This window comes from Mus musculus, chromosome 19, assembly GCF_000001635.26.
Source record: "Mus musculus strain C57BL/6J chromosome 19, GRCm38.p6 C57BL/6J".
Lineage (NCBI taxonomy): Eukaryota > Metazoa > Chordata > Mammalia > Rodentia > Muridae > Mus > Mus musculus.
Window position 1 is genome coordinate 11,089,761 of NC_000085.6, and position 13,087 is coordinate 11,102,847.

General features: G+C 41.5%; 1 protein-coding gene and 1 pseudogene across 5 annotated transcripts in view; both read right to left on the reverse strand.

Annotated features, from left to right (window-relative positions):
• On the reverse strand, positions 836-2,317 carry Gm336 (predicted pseudogene 336; annotated as a pseudogene).
• The window catches only part of Ms4a20 (membrane-spanning 4-domains, subfamily A, member 20), a 34,076-nt gene continuing 28,042 nt past the window's right edge, over positions 7,054-13,087 (reverse strand). For 4 of the 5 annotated variants that reach the window (XM_030251070.1, XM_006527323.4, XM_006527325.4 and 1 more), the window contains 2 exons: positions 12,044-12,164; positions 7,054-7,307 (listed from right to left, as the gene is read on the reverse strand). In XM_030251070.1, the coding sequence (XP_030106930.1) occupies positions 7,177-7,307; positions 12,044-12,164 (252 nt within the window). In that variant the 3' untranslated portion in view covers positions 7,054-7,176. The remainder of the gene's footprint in view (positions 7,308-12,043; positions 12,165-13,087) is intronic. The other variant, NM_027058.1, reaches the window with a different exon arrangement.

Here is a 13,087-nt window from a genome sequence, read left to right on the forward strand (position 1 = left end):
AAAGGAACTCACACAATATGTACTCACTGATAAGTGGATATTAGCCCAGAAACTTAGGATACCCAAGATATAAGATACAATTTGTTAAACGTATGCATGAAACTCAAGAAGAACGAAGACCAAAGTGTGGAACTGTGCCCCTTCTTAGAATTGGGAACAAAACAACCATGGAAAGAGTTACAGAGACACAGTTTGGAGCTGAAACGAAAGGATGGACCATCTAGAGACTGCCATATCCGGGGATCCATCCCATAATCAGCCTCCAAACACTGACACCATTGCACACACTAGCAAGATTTTGCTGAAAGGACCCAGATATAGCTGTCTCTTGTGAGACAATGCCGGGGCCTAGCAAACACAGAAGTGGATGCTCACAGTCAGCTATTGGATGGATCACAGGGCCCCCAATGGAGGAGCTAGAGAAAGTACCCAAGGAGCTAAAGGGAATCTGCAACTCTATAGGTGGAACAACAATATGAACTAACCAGTACCCCCAGAGCTCTTGACTCTAGCTGCATATGTATCAAAAGATGGCCTAATCGGCCATCACTGGAAAGAGAGGTCCAATGGACTTGCAAACTCTATATGCCCCAGTACAGGGGAACGCCAGGGCCAAAAAGTGGGAGTGGGTGGGTAGGGGAGTGGGGGGGGGTGTATTGGGGACTTTTTGGATAGCATTGGAAATGTAAATGAGGAAAATACCCAATAAAAAATTAATTCTAAAAAAAAAGTATCTTGGGGATTGCAGAGGGTACAGAACACTGGCAGATTTAGTAAAGAACAATCTTTACTCTATCAAAATGGCTACTTAGTAAACAAAATGCATCTGTCCATACCCTTGAGGAGAGAGTTTGTCCAGCCATCCACATTTCTCCTTGGCTGCTGAAGATCCATAGAAGCAGGCATAGGGAGAGATGGCATTTGAGATGGTTGATGACGGTTCAGTATTTCCACTCATGGAGCTTAAAGGATAACTGTGCCTATTGAAGGGGTCCAAGTAGAAGGCTTTTTGAGTCCTAGACTTGGACGCTTTGGAATTTTTTCTTCTTAAACTCTGGAAGCATTCCTCTACTGTGGAGTATTCTGACTCAGAGGCCGAATCCTGTGCAAGGTTATTTTTATCCTCGCGGGGTATCCAAATGTCTTCGACTTTGTCTTCACTCACTTTTTCCTTCCTGTTATCATATATGCTTGACTGGGTTAGGATAGAGTTTCTTGTAGTGGCTGCTTCCTCTTTAACTGTGTTCTCATGCGGCCAAAACTCATTCTTTATAGATCGCTTCTTGGAACTTTCTAGTCTCTGGAAGAGAAATGTCTCTCCATAAGGAAAGATGGAAGTTGAATTATCCTCATTTGAATTTTTCAGTGTCAAAGACTTTCCAGCTGAGGTAGTATTACTTCTTCTGTCACGGAAATAGCTCCCTGGGATTGATTTTGTTGACCCTGGGATCTCTGGTACAGAGCGATGTCTCAGTAGAAATGATCGAGAAGGTCTGGAAACCAACTTGCTCCGGCTTCTCATGGGGCCGTGGACTGGTGAGGACGGAACGTACAGTTCATTCACAACCATCTCGCCCTGAAACTGAAAGAACGGGGTTGGCGGGAAGCTTTCTAATACGCCATTCGTCCCGTTTCCAGAATGTGTGCCTGATGTTGGACAGTCCCCAGAGGGAAGACATTCAGTGTTTGTACTAAGTGCCTTGCTGTAATCTTCTGAGGTCAAATTGCCTTTTTCTGTGTGTTCTTCTCCAGCTGTGTACTCCACAGCCCTCTTGGTAATCAAAGGATCTATTTTGACATTTACACCACCAAATAAAGAATCTTTCGAAGAATCCACGTTCTGGTGTAGTTCTTCTTCTGGACAGGGCAGGTCATGTGAAGAAAGACATAGCTTATCATGTGATTTCGGAGACTGACAGTTTCCTTCACTAAGGGTACTGGTTGTAACCATCTCTGATGGTGCCGGGCCAGGTCTATGGACAGTAACGGAATCGGAACACTCTATGCCGGTGTGGCTGCTGGAAGATGGATCACTGTGTTGTTGCTCTTTTGTGGTGCTGCCGTTCTTTGCCTTATGCACATTTGCATATATGGGGAAGTCTTGCATTTTTGAAAAGATCATTTGTAACTGTTTCAGTATCCTCCTACGGTGTCCAGTAGGTGATATTCCAATCTGATGGAGTACGCTGTCATTTATCGACGTGCAGTCCCTCACGGTATAAAAACCGAATTCACGGAAATGTAAGAGGTACTGCTCCAAATTGATGCTCATCAGGAAATCTCTGATGTCCGCATTTACTTCGCTGACTGAGGACATAATGGTGGCTTCATTACTATGTGAGTGTTAAAAGCTGCACCATGAGACACACACACAAGGAAGTACTTCTTATGGGTTTTTTTCCTCCCTATCACTTCTGACAAAGTCTTTAGAATGTTATTTTCTGTTCATGTGCTCAAACCGCCTTTGGTTTCTCTTCCGACGCCCACTCGCGGGACGCGCAATCCGAGCGACACAATCCAGAGCCGCCTGAGCACTCCACGCGTCCCGAAGCGCTGCGTTCTCGCATCCAGGACCGGACCGCGGCCAGCGCACCCCGGGGACTCGCCTCGCTCGCACGCGGCCCGCGAGCCCCGGCAGCGCAGCGCCGGCTCGTCCCCGTGGGGCGCTGTCCCCGGCGTCGAGCGGGCGGACCCCGCGCCGCACCTGGAGGCGGGAGCGCGGTTGGGCTCGGCGGGCGAGCGCCAGATCTTTTCATCTTCTGAGATCTTCTTCAATTTCTTCCTTCAAAAATTTGAAGTTTTTAATCATACAAGTCTTTCACTTGTTTGGTTAGAATTTCCTCAAGATATTTTATATTATTTTTGGCTATTGTGAAGGTTGTTATTTCCTTGATTTCTTTTTTTTATTCTGTTTGTCGATTGCATGTAGAAGGGCTACTGACTTTTTTTTTTGAGTTAATTATGTATCCAGCCACTTTGCTGAAAATGTTTATCACCTGGAGGAGTTTTCTGGTAGAATTTTTGGGATTGTTTATGTAAATTATCATATAATCTGCAAATAGCAATACTTGGACTTCTTCTTTTCCAGTTTGTCTCTCCTTGGTCTCCTTCAGCTGTGTTTCATGAAACCCACAATTAACTGGAACTTGATGTTTGTTTTTTTCTAGTGATTTTGCTGTTTTACTTCTTCCTTTTAACTGTGGTGCTGGTAATAAACCAAGGGCCTCACAAATGTTGGAGGAAGTGTTTTCCTTGAGCTACATCTGTAGCTCTAGTTTTCATTTTTACATCTTGATTTTCTTGTATGAGTTCATTCTTGAATATTGCATAAGCTGTTTAAGTATAATTTTATACTTTTCCAAAAGTCTACTTGGATATTCTAGAAATTTTGTCAACTCATTTGTACTGCAGTGCACTGAAATGCCACTTTAGTTAAAAGCTCGATTTCTGTGTGAATTTTTTTCTTCTATACAACTGGCCTGCTTGTCTATGTAGGAGTGACTTCTATGATATTTTCATTATTCTTTATTATGCTTTAATGTCTAGCAGGATCTTTTTTTTTAAATTAAACACATTTTTCTTCTTGATATTCTTGTGCATTTCCTTTTTAAAGGGAAGATTTCCTGTAATGTGCATATCTCCATAAAATAGCGCAACATCCTTTAAGAAAGATGAATGACATCAATCCCTTGTGCTGAGGGAAGTAATAAGAAGTGTAAGAATTGGGCCTTAGGTCATGTGGGTTTCAGGAACCAGCTATGATTCAGGTTGGGATTTTCTCTTTTTATTGACTTCCTGGAAATGGTGCTAACTGTCTTGAAGGGACAGAAACTTTGAGGTGAGAGAAGCCTCAGGAGAGGTGGAGGTATTCAAATCATTGCCAGCAAATATTACTGGTTTAGATTTGAGGTGAGGCTGAACACTGTGGCAGTGAACATGTGTAAGAAAGACTGTCCATTTCCTGGTGTCCAGGAAGCATGGAGAAACAAGGAGATGGATGACCAATCAAGTCTTCAACACATGAACCCATAGAAACAAGTCATGTTCAAACCACAACTTCCTTCAAGGATGCTCACATTTCTGCTAAACATTTTCAGGAATAGAGAATTTGCTGACTATATATGTGATAGTCTTTGGAGGCATTGTGTGATAGATCCTGGAGATAGTACCACAGTAAAACTGAGAAATAACAAGGCAAACTCCAAACACATAACTTACATATGTAGTATTCACAATAGCTTTTGTTGTTATAAAATATTAAATATGCATGTTAAATGAAAAATATGAATATTTTTTAAAAACAATAATTGTTGTTTTTTAAAGGGTTAAATGAAGATAAGTGAGCTCCCGTGGGATTGGAGAGATAGCTCAGTTGGTGAGGATCTGAGTTCAAATCACAGAACCCATGCTGAAAACGAACTGTGGTGGTATGTGCTTGTAATCTCAGCTGTTTGAAGGGAGAGACAGATAGATCCCCTGAGCCTACCAGCCAGTGAGCTGAGCATGTCTGGGCAGGTCCAGACCAGTAAGATATTCTGTATCAAAAAACACGGTGTATAGAATCTTAGGAATGACACCTGATACTGCCCTTTGGCCTGCACATCCTTGTGCATATATATGTATACGTGCACAAGAGTACATACACATATGCACACACATATGAACTATTTCTTAGGTCAGAGTATGGTCTTCTTTCTGTAGACTGTATATCTCAATCTAGGCAGAATTCTGGAGGCTTCCAAGGGCTGAATATTAAAGAGCCTCCTCAATGTAAATGGTTGTTAATGGCACTGGTGGTACTTTTAGCAACTTGCTCCATCTTGGTACTGACCTACCACAGCAGTATTTTGATGAAATGCTTTGGCATGCTTTGTTCCACATGCCACACTGATTCTCAGGAAACCCAAGGCTTCTGGGCTCATCTTCCACCAGCACTCCATAGCAGCACCTGAAGGTAAGAGGGAGTCCTTTTGCTTCCTGTAAACTCTGAGTTTCAAGCTGGCCCATGGGCCTCCCTGAATGACTGGACAACAATGCCTTGAAATCCATGAACCTTGTCATGACTGTTCTAGAGCTGGCCAGCAAACCTCACCTCTGTCTCAAAGCCTAACAACGGGAAATGACATTCTCCCACAGCACCTACAACCTTTACAGATCCTCCTCTCATCCGACTTTGGAGAGTAGGATCATTCAAATGCCACTTTCCCACTGTGGGATATCCAGGTAAGAGGGTAATCTCCATTTGTAAACACCTGGCCAAACTCTAGAGCAAACACAATGCAGCTTGGAGTGGAAAAGTGTGTGACTGGCTTCTAGAAGAGGCCACAGACTGGGTGACCAACAGCAGTGGAAATATACTGTCTCACTGTTCTAGATCAAGATGTTATCAGAGTCAGACTCCTTCTGGGAACTGTTGTCAGAGTGTCCTGTAGGCCATATGTATCCCAGGATAGCTATGAATTTGGTCCAATGTGTTTGTAGACAGCAATGCCATGCTGCAATTTTCAAAAGTTGGCCATTCTGTGAGAAGATCCCGTTCTACAATGTTGATGGTTTTCTGCTGATTTTGGCATTTGACTAATAGAGGCCTCACTCCAGTCCTTGCCTTTCCATAGGTCCTTTCCCTTTACATCTATTACCTCCCTTCTCTGTTTGCCTGACTCTGTCCAAATCCTCACTTTTATAAGAGGAAAGCTGGACTGGACTAGGCCCCACCCTTATAGCAATTTTACTTCACTCCCTCCATAAAGATTGTATGTCTATTAAAATTCTTTGCTGGGCATGGAGGCACACACCTCTAATCCCAGTGCTCGGAGCGTGGAAGCAGGTAGATTACTGTGAATATAAGGCTGGCCTGTTTTTACATACTAAGTTCCAGGCCAACTAGGACTACACAGTGAGACTGTCTCAAAAACAAAAGTTATTTATTTATTGTTTGTATATTAATGTGCATGCTACTGTACACATGGAGAGGTCAGGGGACAACTTGTAGAAGTTCTTTCATTCTGTCCTGTGGGTCACAAGAATCAAACTCAGATAGCCAGACTTGGCATTAGGCACCTTGATCTTGCTGGCCCCAGACTTTATTTCTAAATAAAGTAGTATTTTGAAGTACTGGGTACTAAAATGTCAACATCTGTTTTCTTATTGAGGGACACAAGTGCATCACAATGTCTTACAGAGAGCTTTCAGGAACTTTTTATGGCTTAATAAAAATATATATTGAAAGTGATCTCACTTTTAGCTTCTAGAGATGGGCTCTGGTCACCAGTATTGGGAAATAGGAACTATTCCTTTTGGCCTCCTGAATCACCATGGTTACAATAGAGAGAGCTAATAAATGATACTAGAGTGCTTATGAATTGCCATGGGTTAGATAGTAGCTATACTAAGCTCTTTTAGTGACAAACTATCATGTAGCCCTCCTTTCTACCCTATGGGCTGGGGACCACTCTGCAAGATAGCAGTAGCACAGACTATCTTAGAGTCTTGTTTTCACTACAGCAGCACTATGCCTCTTCCAAAGCTGGTATATTCTTCTTTGTGATGAAAGGGTTCCTTTGTTTATAATGTTTTCCACAAATGGAGATAAATATGAGCAGTCACTTTGACTTCCTGGCATGCCCCCAATCTTAGGGGTAGAGAAGGCTGGTAATCTATAGTGAGTGTGGCTGTTTGAATAAGAATATCCCTAATATATTTGAATTCTTAGGGATTGGCACTATTTGAAAGGATTAAGAGGTGTGGTCTTGTTGAAGGAAGTGTGTCTCTGGGGGTGGGGGTGGGCATTGAGGTTTCAAAAGCCCAAGCAAGGCCCTGCTGGCTCTCTTCCTGTTGTGTGTAGCTCTGAATGTAGAACTCTCTGCTCCTTCTCTGACACCTTGTCTGCTTGCACGCTTCCTTCCGTGTTTCCCACTATGACGACGATGGACACAAAGCCTCTGAATTTGTAAGCAAGCCCCAGTTAAATGTTTTCCTTTCTGAGAGTTGCCGTGGTCATGGTGTCTCTTCACAGCAATAGAGCATTGACTGAGACAGCGAGGGAAGAGACAATTGGTGATCAGATTGCATCCTTTATTACAGAATGAGGAGACAGTGAGAACTGGCAAGGACATCATTGGAGTATGTTTCCCATGAGGCATCTTGTAAAAAAAAAAAAAAACCCTGCAGGGTTCTTCAGTTAGTCACATCATTTTCATCTTCTATATCTTTTGGATGGGATTGTTCAGAGACATTCTCCAACTCAAGCATAGATGGCTGTGTTGAAGGTGGTGATGATAGGTGTGAATGGGAGGGACCTGAGAAAACTTGAGAGATAGAAAATTGGTCATTAGTATTGTCTTGAGGATAAAAGGCCGGCCCTTCCTTAGTCATCAAGTCAAAACTAGACTAAATAGCAACCACTTAAATGTAAAAGCCTAGAGGTCTGGCAATTTGAAACTCTGGAAAGACAGCCTTACTGTGTCCTGAGGCCAGACCCATGAACCTATGACCTAACAGTACTGCTTAATTACTCACTTGATTGGTTTGTTTTTGGATAGAATCTCACTATGTATCTCAAGTTGCCCTGGAATGGACAATCCTTCTGCCTTAGCCTCCTGAGTGCTGGGAGTATTCATGTATGCATCATATCTACTCCACAGGTTTCTGTGAATTGCAGCAAACACGCTACCCTCAAGTATTGCACGTTTCAAAAGGACATTAACCTTCTGCTATACTCTGGGTGATTCTATCAGATTCAGGGGTCTTGGAGGCCATGCAGGAAGGCATCCTATGCTGACTAGTCTTAACTGTTAACTTGACACAACCTAGCCTCACCTGGAAGAGACTTTCAGTGGAGAAATTATCTAGATCAGATTGCTTTGTGGGCATGTCTGTGGGTGACTGTGTTGATTATTAAATGCGGTTGTGAATACCCATCATGAACATGGGTGACATCATTTCATGGGCCAGGCCTTGGACTGTATAATAGAGTCAAGCAAGCCGGTTAAGATCAGCAAGAACACAAGGATCCATGCTTTTTTTTTCTTTCTCTGCTTTTGACCTTGGACCTGGTGCTTTAAGTTCCTGCCTTGACTTCCCCACACTAATGGACTCTATCCTCTAGTTATCTAAAGCCAAGTAAACCCTTTTCTCCCTTAAGTTTCTTTGGGACAGGGAATTTTTTTTCTTTCCAAAGAAACAGAAAGTGAGACTAGAACACATCCTAAGTGACATGGTATTATTGTTTTCCTGAGCAACACTGTAAAGTTTTTTCATGTGTCCTTTAAATGTATTCAATAATATTTTGCTCAGTAAGAACACACAAAACTCCCCTTGAAAAGATGAGTACTTAAGAAAACACCTCTCAGTCTACTGGAATTAAGGTTAAGTATCCAAAACTATGTTTAATAAATCTTGAGTGATATGGAAACTATAAGTAAAGGTTGGGAAATCTATAGTCCCTGTTGCCTGAGAAAACTGATTATAAAACTAATATACACAATGTATATAAACATTTTGACTTTCAAACTCCTTTTCCTTTGGACATTCTGCATTATTTATGTTTAGATATACATCACTTGGATTGCTCAGTTACTATCCTTATCTCATGCCTCGTTTTCTTTTCTGGTTTCTCTTTCTCTTCTTCTGCTGGAATGGCCTGGAGGCAGGTGAGTTGCCTCAAAAAATCACCCTGCCACTGTAATTTGTCTTATGGCAATCCGGTCCTCTTTGCTATTATTTAGCTCAGAGCTGGAGGCAGTAGTGTCTGTGAGAGGGAAAGAGAGGTTTCCTGTTCCTTCAGAGGAAGAAGAACCAATTTCTGAGGCATGTGACCAGGAGTTATGTTGCCTAAACCATAATAACAGTCTTAGGATACAGATGCAGATTGCAGAGTGGGAGGGCAGAGGAAGTTCGGTACCCACCACGCATAAAGTCTTCCTAACTTTGGAACTGTTATTCTGACAGATGCAGTCTTTCCTGGTTGGTTGAGCAATTTGAGTTAGTGATGGGCACCTATAATTTGCTATAGAAAATGTTCTAACAAATGTAATTATAGTAGGAACAAAGCTGGAGATGCATTACTGTTAAAATCCTTCAAGGGCCCACTGGTACCTATAGTCTAAAGTAAGCATTCTTTAATAACTTAGCTAAATGTCCTCAGGACCTGGGCTCCATTTACTACCCAGCTTCACCTCAGCAATTTGTTTTCATATAGTAGCCATCAGGATCCTAGGGACTGTCATTCCTCTGCTCCTAGACAGAATTCTAGGCTAATACAAGAATGCAGTTATTTTTGAGACTAATGACTTATTTTGAAAATTATTAGGTAAGCTGAACAGATATTTAAACTATTACTATTACAACCTATGTACACAATCCATCATTTTAAGTGATTATGTTTCTGTTCTTGACCTGATAATGTAGTATGTTCTTTAATTAATTTTTGTAAGCTGACTAACTTTGAGTTCTTAGGATAACTCCTTCTTAGTCATGACTTTTAAAAATGCTACTAGATTTGATTTGGTAATTAAAGAATTTAAAAGTTTGTTTTTTATTTGCATGTATGTGTGTGTGTGCCTGCTTGACTGTATGTGCACCATGTGTATAAATTGCTTAGAGAGGCCAGAATAGGATGCTGGAGAGTTACAGGTGGTTGGGAGCTGCTGTATGTGTCCAGTGGGGAAAAAACTGGGTCGTCACAAGTGACTGCTCTTAGCTGCTGAGCCATTCCTCCAGCTTCTGCTTTGGTAGATATTTTTGTTGCTAGTAGTGAGGGTTCTTGCAACTATACTCATCAGATTTTTCTGTTGTATTCTTTCCTTGGCCAATCAATTTATGCATGACATGTTCTTTGTGCTTTTGATGTGGCATCCAATGTAACATTACCTAACCTAGGTTACAAAGAATTATGCCTAGAGTTTCTTCTAAGAGTTTCACTGTGTTAACTCTTAAGCTGAGGTTTTTGTGCATTTTAAACTAACTTGTGGAGCTGGTGTGCAGTAGTGGTTTATTAGTTTCACACTTTGGTTGTCCCAGGACTATTTGAAAAGATTCCTTAGTCATCAAGTTGGTCAGGGTTTTATCACAGCAACAGGAGACAAACCAGAACCGACATCTCACTTGTTGGCATGTCATTGTTCCCAATAGCCACTTCAGTGCTTTTATTTCTTTAAAATTGTTATGTTTATTCATAATTTGACAAGTTAAACTTGATCTCCCTTTTCCTTTTGTCCATATAGCTAAAGGTTTGTTGGTATATTATTTTTTTTTTTAAAAAGAGAACACACTTTTATTTTTCTTTGTGCTCCTTTTCTTATTGATAGGCACTGATTATATGGGGCATATACATTTATTTTTACTTCAGGCTGTTATTTTCATTTCTCACTTTAAGCTTGGTTTAAAAATTCATTTTCTAGTTTTTTTCAATAGTAGAAAGTTGGGCTTTTGATTTGAGACTTAAAAAAATATAGTATTACAGATGGTTGTGAGCCACCATATGGTTGCTGGGAATTGAACTCAGGACCTCTGGAAGAGCAGTCAGTGCTCTTAACCTCTGAGCCATCTCTGGATGGATATGGTGGCTCACAACCATCTGTAATGAGATCCGATGCCCTCTTCTGGTGTGTCTGAAGACAGTTACAATGTACTCATCACATATATAAAATAAATAAATAAAATCTTTAAAAAATTATAGTATTTACAGCTACAAATGTTCTAAAAGCTCTTGAAAATTTCTTCTTCTTCCCCTTCCCCATTTCCTTCCCCCTTCTCCTTCTGTGACCCCCATAACACACATTTTGGTTCTCTCATGGTGTTTTCCAGGTGTCTAGTACACTGTACATTTTATGCATTTGTTCTCACTCTGTGCTACTGATGAGAGTTGAAACTGACCTATCTTCAGGTTGGCGTTTCTTATTCCAGCTCACATCTTCTTTTGAATTATTGCATTGAAAATTTCAATTTTGCTGTTGCAGTTTTCTGCTCTGGGATTCTGATTTTTTAAAAGAGTTTCAGTTTATTTTATTTTAGGTTAAACACTGGTATACTTTTAGATTTTCTTCAAAGATTATTTTTGTTCTTTTTAAAAATTGAAAATAGATTCTTCTCTTATACAATACACTCCAATCAGAGTTTCTCTTCCCTCCACTCCGCTTAGTCTCCCTATCTCTCTCTCTCCCCCAGATCCACTCCCTCTCCATTTCTCTTCAGAAAAGAGTAGTTCTCCAAGCTAGCTTGGATATCAACCAGCTTGGCATATCCAGTTGTAGTAAGACTAGGTGCATCCTCTTCTATTAAGGTTGGACAAGGCAGCCCAGTAGGGGGAAAGGGTCCCAGAGTCAAGCAACAGAGTCAGAGACAGTCCCCGCTCCTACTGTTAGGAGTCCCACAAGAAAACCAAGCTACATCCTCAAATGACAGCTCATGCTGGAGAGGATGTGGAATCAGGGAAACACTCCTCCATTGTTGGCGGGAGTGCAAACCTGTACAGCCACTATGGAAATCAATATGGTGGTTCTTCAAACAAATTGAGAATCAATCTACTTTAATACCTATTTACTTTAGCTGAAAAAAAATTCATGTTTAAGTCTAGGGTCTAGACGTAACTTAGAAAAAAATTAGTTGACTTATTTTTCTCCATTTGTGAAGAACATGCTTTGCTTAATTTACACATCTCAGAATGTTTTGGTTCAAGGCTCCATATTTAAGGTAATGTGGCAAAGTGGGCTAATGACTGGGTATAGATTTTTCTTAATCTAATAAAATTCTCAGCCTTTTGTTGAGGGATTTTCTTTCTCTTCAGGCTCCTGTGGTAGCCAGAGGTTGGTGTTAGGGTGTTGTTCTACACTCTATTGGTCTATTTATTTATATTTATAGTGCTTCTCATTGAAGTTGACACTCGATGTTTCTGTTAGACTGGCTGACTAGCTATCTCTGCCACAGACACCTGCTACCATATGCACCTCTTCCCACATGCATGTTGGGACTGGAATTTAGGTCACCATGTTTGTGTAGCAGGTGCCTTGCCCTCTAGCCCATCTCTGTGGTCTCCATTACTCACTTTCTTCTGAGGGTTCTTCAATTTTATGTGCTGTTATGAACCAGTGCAGCACTAGGATTGCAATAACCAGCTCTGTGATGGCACACATGACAGAAATTTGTAGAAGCATCATGCCAGCCATCTGAAAGAGAAAAGAAACATTCAAACAGGTCATTTGAAAACTGTGCAAGGAAAGTGTTTCTGGGTCAGAATGCACCATTTATCCTCTACAGTTCCAAACAACTATGATTATTTCAAGTTAGTTGCTTCCCTGTTTATGAAGTGAATCTATTGCCAAATACTTTAATTCTCCAATTTTTACTTCTGCTTTTCACATGATGGGGTTGGAAAGGAGAGAAAGCAAAGCAGTACATAGTTTGCCTCATTTTTCTCAGACCCCCTTTCAAAACATTTTTTTTTTTTCGGACAGGGTTTCTCTGTATAGCCCTGGCTGTCCTGGAGCTCACTTTGTAGACCAGGCTGGCCTTGAACTCAGAAATCTGCCTGCCTCTGCCTCCTGAGTGCTGGGATTAAAGGCGTGTGCCACCACACCCGGCTTCAAAACATTTTTAAAAGATTTTTTTGTTTTATGTCTTTACTGCAGTTTCTCCTCCCTCCTCTCCTCCCCAGTCCCTCCCCACACCCTCACCCCTTTTACTCCTTCTCCATTTCTCTTCAGAAAAGGGCAGGCCTCTATGGATATCAACCAGCCTTGGCATATCCAGTTGTAGTAAGACTAGGTGCATCCTCTTCTATTAAGGTTGGACAAGGCAGCCCAGTAGGGGGAAAGGGTTCCAGAGTCAGGCAATAGAGTTAGAGTCAGTCAGTCCCTGCTCCTACTGTTAGGAGTCCTGCAAGAAAAGCAAGCTACACAACTGCAATATGTGTGGAGAGGGCGTGCAGCCTCCCTGGCTGTTGGTTCAGTCTTTGTGAGCCCCTATGGGCTCAGGTTAGTTGTCCGTTGGCTCCTACAATCCTTTCTTCTCCTCTTTCAAGGGATACTCCAAACTCTGACTAGTGTTTGGCTGTGGGTCTCACCATCTGTTTCTATCAGTTGCTGGGTGA